The sequence below is a fragment of the Antechinus flavipes genome, chromosome 5 (genome assembly GCF_016432865.1).
Source record: "Antechinus flavipes isolate AdamAnt ecotype Samford, QLD, Australia chromosome 5, AdamAnt_v2, whole genome shotgun sequence".
Taxonomy (NCBI): Eukaryota; Metazoa; Chordata; class Mammalia; order Dasyuromorphia; family Dasyuridae; genus Antechinus; species Antechinus flavipes.
This window is the reverse complement of record NC_067402.1, coordinates 17458901-17471400: the sequence shown is the minus strand read 5'-3', so window position 1 is coordinate 17471400 and position 12500 is coordinate 17458901. Positions and strand designations below refer to the sequence as shown.

At 46.5% G+C, this 12500-nt stretch overlaps 1 protein-coding gene across 3 annotated transcripts in view; it reads right to left on the bottom strand.

Moving 5' to 3' along the window:
• The window catches only part of CREB5 (cAMP responsive element binding protein 5), a 488046-nt gene that overhangs the window by 373235 nt on the left and 102311 nt on the right, over nt 1-12500 (bottom strand). For all 3 annotated transcript variants that reach the window (XM_051963010.1, XM_051963008.1, XM_051963009.1), the window contains one exon: nt 8175-8296. In XM_051963010.1, coding sequence (XP_051818970.1) covers nt 8175-8296 — 122 coding nt within the window. The remainder of the gene's footprint in view (nt 1-8174; nt 8297-12500) is intronic.

Sequence of the window (12500 nt, the reverse complement as noted above, 5' to 3'; positions counted from 1 at the left end):
GGAGCGTGGTCGCTGGTCACTAAGACTTTGATAATTGACTGAATTGTGAAGATTACACGTGGGAAAAAATGGAGTTTTTAATAAAATAATAAGTGGCGGTGTAGACATTTCATATTATGGCAATTCACAGAAGAAAAATCTTATGAGAAGGGAAGTGAGGAGGGAAAGGAGGGAGGGAAGTAAGGGCGGAAGGAAGGAAGGAGAGAGGGAAGGAAGGAAGGAAGGAAGGAGGGAGGGAGGAAGGAAGGAGGTGAGAGGGAGGGAGGAAGGGAGGAAGGAGGGAAGGAAGGAAGGAGGAAAGACTAAAGGAAGGAGGGAGGAAGGAAAGGAAGACCATAGATGCAGAAGTAGAGATCACATCAAAGATCATCTAGTCCAATCCTCCCATTATTAAGTTGAGAAAACTAAGGACAAAGTAGTTTAAGATTTGGGCAAGATCAGAAAATTCTTTAGCAGCAAAGCTGAAATCTCAGTCCCAGATGTTCTGATCCCTAGCTCCACACTTGGTGGCCCTTAGCATCTCAGTTTGAAAAGGGGAATAACAATACCTGTTGTTATTTTATACACACACACACACACACACACACACACACACACACACACCACACACACACAATATATAATAACATAACCTGCCTCATTTTGTTATAAAGCTCAGATGAACGAATATACATCAATCCCTTTGTAAATATTAAAGTACAGCGTAAATTTCAATGATGATCATTATTACAGATGAATCATTCTTTTCTTCCTCAAAAGATTTCAGATAGAAAATGACTTGGGATGAATCATTCTTCTATTGTTTATCCTTTTCCATTTCATTTAATCTTTTTTATTAATTTCTATTAATGTGGATCATTATACAGGTGGCTAAATATTGCTTTACAAGTGAGCAGAAATATTAGAATGCCAGTATCCTCTCTTTTGGTTCCTATCATCACCATCCTCAGCAACAACAGCAACAACCACAACATTATTAACATCCTGGGGAAGTCTCTTGAAATTGCTCAAAAATCTCTATTTCTCAGTATTTTTTTTAATCTAATAATTAATGACTGTCGTCACCACTGTTTGCCAACTATCTCCTGGCCAGTTAAAACACTCAAAATCAAATCAGTGACTGGTGCTTTAGGGCCGCCGTGCCGCAGACCAAGAAGCATTTCTCCAATAAGTATCTCTGATGTACCCCCAGGGACCCCGGTGCCCAAAGCTATGCACATGGAGCCATAAGGACCGATGTCCTGTGGCCATCCCCCCCCTACAAAGAGGGGAAACTGAGGTAAGAAAATGTCATTTTCTTGTGCCAGTCCCCTGATGTAAGTGGAGGACCAACGGGTGCCATGCTGACTTCTGTTGGGTTCCTTAAAGTCCTGCTGACACGACCCTGCTGCCTATTGACGCCCTGGCATGTAGCTAAGAACGTCTAATAAGAGGAAAGGGAAGGGGAAAGAAACAAGCATTTATTAGAGGCCTACTGTATACCATGCAAATATCATCTCGTTTGTCTCCATGGCAGCCGTGGGAGTTAGATGCTGTTACTGTGCTTTTTTTAACCAATGGGTAGAGTGAGGCAGAGTGAAACTGTAAGACTTGGCAAAGCACACAGCTAGCTAGTAAGTGTTTGGAAGCCGGATTTAAAACTTCCAGAGCTTTATCCACTTAGTCAACAAGCTGGCTACTAGGAAAGAGAGAATCACTTTAGCTTGGGCTCTGACCTCTCAAAACCGATAGTTAATATTTAAAAGCATATCTTCATCGGATCACAGGCGTTGAGCCGGGAAAGATCTCAGAGGCCATGGAGTCCAATTCCCCCCATTTTACAGATGGGGAAGGAAAGTTGCTGGCCCAAGGCGAGATGGGTAAGCAGAAGGATCTATGACCCAAGCCACTGCCAACTGAGCAGCTCCATTTGTAAACTCAGAGAAACACATCTCGGGTCTGAGATCATGTTAGAAGTTGCAGAAGCAGAAATGGAACCCAGGACCCCCTTCAAAATTCTATTCACTCCAAACACTGTCCTTCTGCTTCCCGTTGCTCCCTCTCTTTAATCCAGACCCGGCTGTTTCCAGGGGGGCTGTGCAACCGGAGCCCCGTTCCCTTCGAGACCCCCGCAAAGACCATGGGGGCTTGAAGGCAAAGAGTGGAAGCCACCTAGGGACCAGAGGGGTCTGCACTCAATGGCAGGAAAGGGCCAGGCTTTGGCTGAGAGAAGCAGCTACAGAGACCAGGGAGCTGGAGATCAGTCAGCACCAGGATCAGAGAGAGCGGGGAGAGTGTCAGAGGCTGCAGAAAAACCGCCCGAGGCTCGGAGGCTGAGCCGTAGGGAGCTCCTGGTGACCCGTGAGTCTGGCTGAGCCACCACTTGAGAGAAAGGGAGGAATGGGGGGAGACAGAGAGAGGGAGATGAAGAGACGCAGACAGATAGAGGGGATGGAGATACAGAGACAGAAACGGAGAGAGACACAGACACACAGAGAGATAAGAGAGATGGAGGGAGGGAGGGAGAAAGGGAGGGAAAGAGAGAGACAAAGGGAGATGGAGACACAGACAGAGAGACAAAGGGAGATGGAGAGACACAGACAGAGAGACAAAGGGAGATGGAGAGACACAGACAGAGAGACAAAGACAAAGACAGAGGGAGGTGGAGAAACATAGAGACAGAAACGGAGAGAGACACAGACACACAGACAGAGAGATAAGAGAGATGGAGGGAGGGAGGGAAGGAGGGAAAGAGAGACACAAAGGAAGATGGAGAGACAAAGACAGAGACAGAGAGACAAAGGGAGATGGAGAGACACAGACAGAGACAAAGGGAGATGGAGAGACACAGACAGAGAGACAAAGACAAAGACAGAGGGAGGTGGAGAAACATAGAGACAGAAACGGAGAGAGACACAGACACACAGAGAGATAAGAGAGACGAAGGGAGGGAGGGAAAGAGAGAGACAAAGGGAGATGGAGACACAGACATAGAGACAAAGGGAGATGGAGAGACACAGACAGAGAGACAAAGGGAGATGGAGAGACAGACAGAGAGACAAAGGGAGATGGAGAGACAGACAGAGAGACAGAGAGACAAAGGGAGATGGAGAGACAGACAGAGAGACAAAGGGAGATGGAGAGACAGACAGAGAGATAAGAGAGACGAAGGGAGGGAGGGAAAGAGACAGAGACAGACAGAGAGACAAAGGGAGATGGAGAGACACAGACAGAGAGACAAAGGGAGATGGAGAGACACAGACAGAGAGACAAAGACAAAGACAGAGGGAGGTGGAGAAACAGAGACAGAAACGGAGAGAGACACAGACACACAGAGAGATAAGAGAGACGAAGGGAGGGAGGGAGGGAGGGAAAGAGAGAGACAAAGGGAGATGGAGACACAGACAGAGAGACAGAGAGACAAAGGGAGATGGAGAGACAAAGACAGAGACAGAGAGACAAGGGGAGATGGAGAGACACAGACAGAGAGACAAAGGGAGATGGAGAGACACAGACAGAGAGACAAAGACAAAAACAGAGGGAGGTGGAGAAACATAGAGACAGAAACGGAGAGAGACACAGACACACAGAGAGATAAGAGAGACGAAGGGAGGGAGGGAGGGAAAGAGAGAGACAAAGGGAGATGGAGACACAGACATAGAGACAGAAAGACAAAGGGAGATGGAGAGACACAGACATAGAGACAAAGACACAGACAGATAGAGGGGATGGAGAAACAGAGACAGAAACGGAGAGAGACACAGACACACAGACAGAGAGAAAAGAGAGATGGAAGGAGGGAGGAAGGGAGGGAAAGAGAGAGACAAAGGGAGATGGAGAGACACAGACAGAGAGACAAAGGGAGATGGAGAGACAAAGACAGAGACAGAGAGACAAAGGGAGATGGAGAGACACAGACAGAGAGACAAAGGGAGATGGAGAGACACAGACATAGAGACAGAAATGGAGAGAGACACAGACACACAGACAGAGAGAGAGATAAGAGAGATGGAGGGAGGGAGGGAGGGAGGGAAAGAGACAGAGAGACAAAGGGAGATGGAGAGACACAGACAGAGACAAAGGGAGATGGAGAGACACAGACAGAGAGACAAAGGTTAGATGGAGAGACATAGAGACAGAAACAGAGAGACATTGACACAGACATAGAGAAAGAGAGAAATAAGAGAGATGGAGGGAGGGAGGGAGGGACGGAAAGAGACAGAGACAGACAGAGAACAGAGATGGAGGAGAGGGAGAGAATGTGTGTGTGTGATCGCGTGTATGTGCAGGGTATGAGTGTGTAAGGAGGTGAATCCACCCATTTCCTGCTGGCAGCTTTGAAGCCCTGGGGCTCCTTCCCAGCTCACTGTGGCCTCTCCCCAGGGAGCCGGGCTGTCCCCACCGGGGTGACTGGAGCACGGCCGAGGGAGCCCTGGGAGTAACTCTGGGTGACTGGCCCACACGCTCTCCAGGTCGGGGCTGCACACCCCCCCTTTCTGCCAGAGACTGACCCCCCCCCCCGCGCCCCCGCTCTCCAACGGGCCCAGAGATCCTGGGATCGCAGCAAGGCCGCGTTGCCATAAATCAAGCCGCCGGGATCCCCGGGGAGGGACTGTACTTTTCATCATTTAGGCAGGAATTCAAGTGCATGGAAATGCCCTAATTTGCTGGTGCTGTGTCAGCACAAAGAGGCAAAGCCGGCCTGGGGGAGAGGACGGCACCGAGCGCTTCCATGTTCTCCGGCTTTTCATCTTCAGAGCCTTAAGCCATGCTCTGGTGGGATGTGATGTTTCACTCAGCAAGACAGAGGCCATCGTCTCCATCTCACACACGTCACACACACACACTCACACACACTCACACACAATCACACTTACAAACACACACACACACACACACACACACGCACGCACATTCAAGTGAGTCCAAGCAGCTCCTCACTTTCTGACATCTTTTATCATCACAACTGCTGTTGCCAATAGTAACAATGACCGCGTGCACTCACACAGCGCTTTTAGGACTCCCGGACACTTGTAGGCGCTCACGTTTCCTGTGCACAACAACCCTGTGTGGAGCGTTATGCCCATTTTGCAGATCAGGAACGTGAGGCTGAGGTTAGATAAAAGGTGCTCGAGCTCTCTATTAAAGGGAAGCAAATTCAGTAAGAAGAGGACGGATGCCTAGGATGAGGAAAAGACAAATGGCACCACTGGGAAAAGACTTGGTTTCTAAATCCAGGTTCCGGGTAACCCTGTGATCCGCCGGGCTCCATCCCTGGAAAAATGAGGGTTTGGGTGGGGTGATCCCCGAGATTGCCTCCAGCTCCGTACCTCGGTCCTCTTTTTCTGTGCTTTTCCTCTTCTTTCTGAACATTTTTACCACAGAACGCATTAAAACAATAGTCTTTCTATAGCACTTTAAGGCTCACAAAGTACCTTATAATGTTGAGAGAGAGAGAGAGAGAGACAGAGACAGAGAACAAGAGAGACAGAGATAAAGAGACAAAGGTGGGGGAGACAGACAGAAACAGAGACAGAGATAGAGAGACAAAGGGGGGGAGACAGAGAGAGAGACAGAGAGAGACAGAGACAGAGAGAGAGAGACAAAGGGGGGGAGACAGAGTGAGAGAGAGAGAGATAAACAAAGAAAGAATGAGACAGAGACAGAGCGAGATAGAGAGACAGAAACCAAAAAGTCAATAGAGAGATCCTGGATGATGCAGTAGATTGGGAGCTGGATCTAGAGTCAGAGACCCAAGTTCAAATCTAGCCTCAGACACTTACATACAATGTCACCCTGAACAAGCCATTTAAACTTGCTTGCCTCAGTTTCCTCATTGTGAAATGGCAAACCTTTTCAAGAAAACCCCAAATAGGATCATGAAGAGTCAGACATGACGGAAATGAATAAACCACAATAGTTAACATTTAAAAATTTTTTGAGCTCCAAATTCTTTCCCTCTTTCCTGTCTCTCTCTCCTCTACCCAATGAGAATTGAAAAAAAAATTTAACAAAATAAATAAAAACACGATGGAACGTAGATAACCTGACATTTTAAAACTAAGTCAATGTGAGCACATGGAGATATTCAGGTAGGAATCACCGGCCCCCATTTCTACTCCAGTTCGACAGCGCAGGTTAGAAAGCATGGAAGATGCAGGAGATTCTATGATTAGATTTTGAGTTTAATAACAGGGTCCTTTTGTTTTCCCTTATTTGTGGCCTCATATTCAGGCCACAGAGTCATCTCTGAGGAAGTTGAGGGGCTTAATCCCCCTGGAGCTCATTGAAGTTTACAAATTGTCCCAACCTCGGATGGCCATCCTGAGGATCCCTGCCAGTGGGTGATCGTGGATTGGTAGAATCAAGAAGAACCCGAGAGATCGCTGTGTCCCAGCCTGACATTTAATGGAGGAGAAAACCTTGCGGTTGTTCATGGTCTTCTGAAGATTGCCCCACTGAGGAACCGCTTTCTGGACCCTCTGGGCAGATAAAGTACAGACTCTGGGTGAAAATGTCTCTCCCACAAGCACCTGGGATGGGTGGGAGCCACTGAGACTTACAGCTTATTTTCTTTACAAAGAACTCACTGCAACTTAAACATTGGGATCTAGCAAGCTTGAGCAATGGAGACTAAAACGGAAAAAAAAGAGAGACAGAGCATCTGTCATTAAGAGAACCGTGGATGCTGAGTCTCGGATCGAGGTTCATATTCTGCCTTGGATCAGGATACTAAGTTTCTGTTTCCCCTTCTAAGTAATTATACTCACAATTCAATTTATTTCTAGAATTCAATTCTATTCGACACGTTTTATGTCTAAGAGAAAGAGGGTTCCATTAGAAAGCACAGGTTTTGTAGGCGAGGCTCACGGCCCGCTAGCAGCCCATCGGAGCCGAACGCATTATGTTGCAAGGTGAGTGTGTGGTCTACATGTCTGCATTCTGTGTGGGGAGAGGGGAATGCAAGCTGTCATCCTGGGTGCGAGTGTGGGGGAAGAAGCGAGCGGAAAGCTCACGGCCGCTTGGCAGCTTCTCCTTGTCAGACCCCTCCCTATCGTTCATCCTCCAGGGAGCTCGAAGGGTCACGGGCCAAAAGAAACACTGGAGGTCATTTGAGCCAATTCTGTCACTGAATGGATGTGAGACTGAGATCCAGTGGCCTTAGTCTATGCAATAAATCCAGTCAGAATTAGAACCCAGAACTTCTGACTCCCAGCCAGTGGCTGGTTCTATTATATGCGGATTCACCTCGATAAGGAAATTTTGGCAGAGTCGGACCTGGAAGAAGGAGTCACCGAAAATGTCCTGGAGCTCACAGACAAGATGCTCTGGAAACGGCTATGTCTACCTCCAGGCCAGAGCGACCCTTCTGGTCTCGAACAAAACAAAGATGGCGGCCAAAGGTGGAAGATTACCCAAGGCTTGCACATGCTGTACAGTTGAGAAGGCCATGGAGGGCCGGCTAAGTCACCCAACCGGGTCTGTCCTCCAGAGCCTGGGGACAATGTTGGAAAAAGCCCTCCCTGCCCTGAGAGACAAACTTTTCTTCTACTCAAACTCATCAGGATGTCTTCGAGCTTCCCAAGCCTTCGCATGGCCTTTCTCCGGCCTTCCCAATCACCCACCAGCACATTTCTAGCCCCACAATGAACAATGGTCATCGCAAGGTAGAGCGTGTCCGATATTAGGCAACCGGTACCCAAAGGGAAGCATGGAATTGTGGGTTGAGTCCCAGAGTCAGAATCAAAGAATTTCAGAACTGGAAGGGACCTTAATCAACTTGGTGTCCAAATCATGCTGGAGAAATCATCCCCTCCTCCTTAGAGAAACAAAGGAAACCTCCTTAAATAATCGTAAGAATATTCAGTATTCATAGTGAGACCTCACCAATAACATAAAAGTGGCAATACAACCAAAATTAATTTACAGATTTAATGCTATGTCCATTAAACTGCCAAGAGGCTATTTATAGATTTACACAAAATACTAAGAAGAATAAACGTTCTAGGATATCAAAGAAAAGTACAAAAAAAAAAAAATCAGGAAGGGGAAATAACGCTTCCTAGCCACAAATGCTATTATAAAGCGATAATTGCCGAATGATTTAGTACTAATTTTGTAACATTAGGTTTGATACTTATGGACTAACTCAGAGCCCAGAAAGGGGGACGGAAGCTTCCGGAAGTCAGACTTACCCTTTTGGTGGTCTCCTCCTCCTGGGCTTTCCGGAACTCGTGCTCCAGGGAGCAGTCGATGTCATTGAAGAGGCCCACCTCTTCACAATTCTTCAGGAATCTCGTGGGGGTCGGGGTCTGATCTGAGGAGAGAGAGCAACAGGATCTAGAATGAGGCGCTTCCCTCCCCCCTCAGATCCAGAGAAAACCATCCTGCTCCGCCACGTGTTTTTGCTGACCCAGGAGGAGGGGGAGGGATCATAGGCTCAGAGACTTGGGATGAGACGGGAGCCCTAGAGGTCAGCTAGACCAGTCTCTGCATTTTACAGATGAGGAAACTGAGGCCCAGAGAGCAGAGGCCTGGTCAAGGATGAACAAGGGTAGGAATCTGAACCCAAGTTCTTTGACTCCCAATCTCAAGCTATTCCAACGTTCCTTTTGCCGGGGGGTGGAGAGGAGATCTCACAAATAAGAATGATAGAAGGACTACTTTGCTTGCCATTTAGAGAAGGATTGGGTTGCCTGCCATTTGGGGGAAGAGGTAAAGCAAATGGGGGTAGGGATTGGAGCACAGGGTTTTGCAAGGGTCAGCATTGCAGAATTGTCTACGCGTGTGTTTTGAAGGTGGAAAGTTTTAACTTAAAAAAAAAATGTGAAAATGACAAGGACAAAGGAGATGTCCAAAGTGCTGAAAGAAAGCAGCCGGCCCCCTCCCCGCCATGTGCCAAGCAAAAACAAGAGCCCTGCCCTGGAAGGGCGTGCATCCTAAAAGGAGAGACAACGGACATATGTGGTACACACATGTGGAGATCCGTATACCATATATACACACATGGAGAGACATATCTACATATACAGAAATATACAAGGCAGGTGACTTGTTAAGGATCAGGCCTACGTGAAGGGGCAGGTCAATTCTCCGAGAGCCTCCACAGCTGTGAATCATAACATCTGAAGGAGTTGCAAAGCAGCCTTCACAGATGTTCCTTGTGGATTGGGAATGAAATAAATTGGAGGCAGAGGGAGGAGGAGAGAGGTCAGAGAACGCAACGGCCTCCCAATCTCCTTGTATCATCATCATCATCATCATCCTCTTCTTCCTCCTCCTCCTCCTCTCACATGAAGAGATCCACTCTGAGGTCTGAATTAGACCTCCAGCAGCCACTGTCAGGGGGCTCCCGTATCGCAACAGTGACCCAGGTAGGAAGAATCAGAGTCAGGATTTGAACTCAGGGCCTGTAATTCCAATCCAGGATCTTTTCCCTACTACCCAGGTAATATGCCCTCAGACCATCAGAAAAGCCGAATGGAACTGGGAGAAAGCTCAGGATCACACACAGACTTGGACTCCCCAGGCAGAGAAGGGAAAGTGCAAGTTAGGGAGTGGATTAAATTGCCCAGGAAGAGAAAAGAAGAAATGAGACATGATGAGAGGTGGCAGATGGGCACAGCACCTCAGGGGATGGCTGCCCACCCTTAGGGGGTGGAGGGAAGGAGAGCCAAAGCCACAGGAAAAAAGGCCGGAGAGATGGGGTCCCAGAAGCCCAGGTGCCAAGGCAAGACACAGGCCCAAACAGGCCCAAACAGGCCGGCAGCTGCATCAAGCAGTGGCTGAGGAGGACCGAGGCTTTGGATCCGGCACTAAGGGGCTGTGGAGGCCGCAGAATGGTGGGGACAGGTCAGAAAACAGACTCAGAGAGCCCCAGGGAGTCCTGCAGATACTGTAGCTGTGAAACTTGAAGAAAAAGCGGGCTCACAAAAGCATTTTTATTTCTTTTTCTTAGCCCAGAGAGACCCAGTGGCATTGGAAGGGAGAGGGGTTTAGAAGTCACTGGCTAGAAAGGAACAAGAACACAAATAGAAAGCGAGAAGGAAGGCCCCCTTCTCTGCCGAGATCAGAGGGAAAGGAGAAGATGGAAGAAGACAGTCAGGGTTCCCTGATATCACAGATCTAGAGATTAAAGGGAGCTCCAGGACCTTCGAGTTCATTTTCAGATGAAAAATTGAGCCACAGAGGGATTAAAAACTTTTCCGTATTATTGTTCATTAAGAAATGACCAGGAAGATGATTTCAGAAAGACCTGGAGAGACTGACAGGGACTGATGCTGAGTGAAATGAGCAGGACCAGGAGATCATTATATACCTCAACAACAACATTATATGATGATCAATTCTGATGGACCTGGCCATCTCCAGCAATGAGATGAACCAACTCAGTTCCAATAGAGCAGTAATAAATTAAACAAGCTACGCCCAGGGAAAGAACTCTGGGAGATGACTACGAACCACGACATAGAATTCCCAATCCCTCTATTTTTGTCCACCTGCATTTTTGATTTCCTTCACAGGCTAATTGTACACTATTTGAAAGTTTGATTCTTTTTGAACGGTTTGGATATGTATACTAATATTGTATTTAACTTATACTTTAACATATTTAACATGTATTGGCCATCTGGGGGAGGGGATGGGGGGAAGGAGGGGAAAAGTTGGAACAAATGGTTTGGCTGAAAAATTACCCATGCATATAACTTGTAAAATAAAAAGTTATAATTAAAAATTTAAAAAAAGAACTTTTCTGGAATTACACTGGTAGCAAGTATCTGAGGGGTTTCTAAGTAAGCATTTGAATTAGTGAGGAAGGGAAATGAAAGAAGTCACACCAGGTAGCTTTCATCCCATTGGGCAAGTAGTCCAGGTTTTCCTCTGAGAGAGGGGTGATGGCAAGGGGACCCTCAGGACAGAAAGTAGGCAAGGGCACCTCCTTTCATGATAATAGAGAGAGAGATCAATAAAAAGTTTGCCTTGAGACACAGTCATGAAAGCTCAGTTGCCTTGAGATGGCATGAACTTATAATGTGCCCAATTTCACATCTTCTGCCAATTGAAGTCACTTGGTATTGGGGATCAATAAAACACTGATCTCAGGAAGATCTGCTACAAATCCTGCCTCACATGTCTATTAGACACATGACTCAAGAGAAGTTTCTTTCTGTAATACTCATCTGTAAATTGGGAGGTTAAATTCTATAACTCTCTCACACTCCATTCCAGCTTTATCTCTGTGATTCTGTGAGCCTCTGAGCTTGCCTAAGGAAATTGCCTTGGAAATTTGGGGAGCTTCTGGATATACTGAAGAAAGTTTGGATTTCTAGTTCTTAGAGGTCAAATTTAAATTTATTTAATTTTTTATTTGCATTTTAATTAAAATTTCAATTTAATTTTATTAAATTTAAATAAATTAAATTCATCATAAAAAGCACACAAAAACTGGACAGAAGTGAGGGCCTGTCACAAATGGCTGAATAAGTTGTGACACATAAATAGAATGGAATATTATTGTGCTATGAGAAATGATGATGATGAGATAAACTCAAAGAAATATGAGAAAATTTGGGGCAGCTAGATGGTACAATGGGTAGAGCACCAACCTTGAAGTCAGAAAGACCAGAGTTCAAATCTGGCCTGAGCCACTTAACACTTCCTAGCTGTCACTTAAACCCAACTGTCTCAGCAAAAAAAAAAAAGAAGAAGAAACATGAAAAAATTTGCATAAACGAGAGAGAACAGTGGTTTAAACAACTTCTCTAACAATCAGCTCTGAATAATTGTAATGACCAATTTCCAAATAAAAAAACCATAGGAAATGGGAAAACCAGTATTGAAATATATGTTGTCACTCCTCTCAAGAAAAGGACTGGGGACTACAGGTGTGGGGGGTGCACAATCAAACACGGTCACGGAGCTATTGGGGTGCTTCAGTGCTTTTCTTTAGTAGAAGGAAGGACTCAAATGTGGGAGAGAGGAAAGACCATCAGGGGAAATGAGGGTACTTTGAAAATGCAGCAATAACAGTTATGTGGAGCTAGCTATAAACAGAGCAAGTATAAGTAGGAGGAAAGGGACTCACCCCTTATTCTCGAGGACGTTATAATCTAAGATCAGGAATGAGACTTAACTACCCTCCAAGTAAAAATATGAGAGGCCAAAGGAAGAGGCAGAAGTGAGAGAAGGCTGGGACAGGGGAGGAAGCGATCAGGAAAGGCTCGGGGGCATTTACATTTGACCTTGACCAAAGAAAGATCCACTTCCATTAGGCAGCAGCTGCCACTGCTCTCTGTTCTAGGCAGGGGACCCAGAGTTAGCAAAGGCCCAGAGATGGAGAGAACAGATGAGATTAAGAAACAAGTCCCTCCACTTAAGATCAGAGGGTTGCAGGGTAAGGAATTGAAACCAGACACCAATCTAGGCAAGAGGTGACCAGGCCCGGAACAGAAAGCTCTAAACAGGAATGGTGCCCAGGGCATGGATGGGAGAGAGATGGTGGAGGTAAAACTGATAGGGCC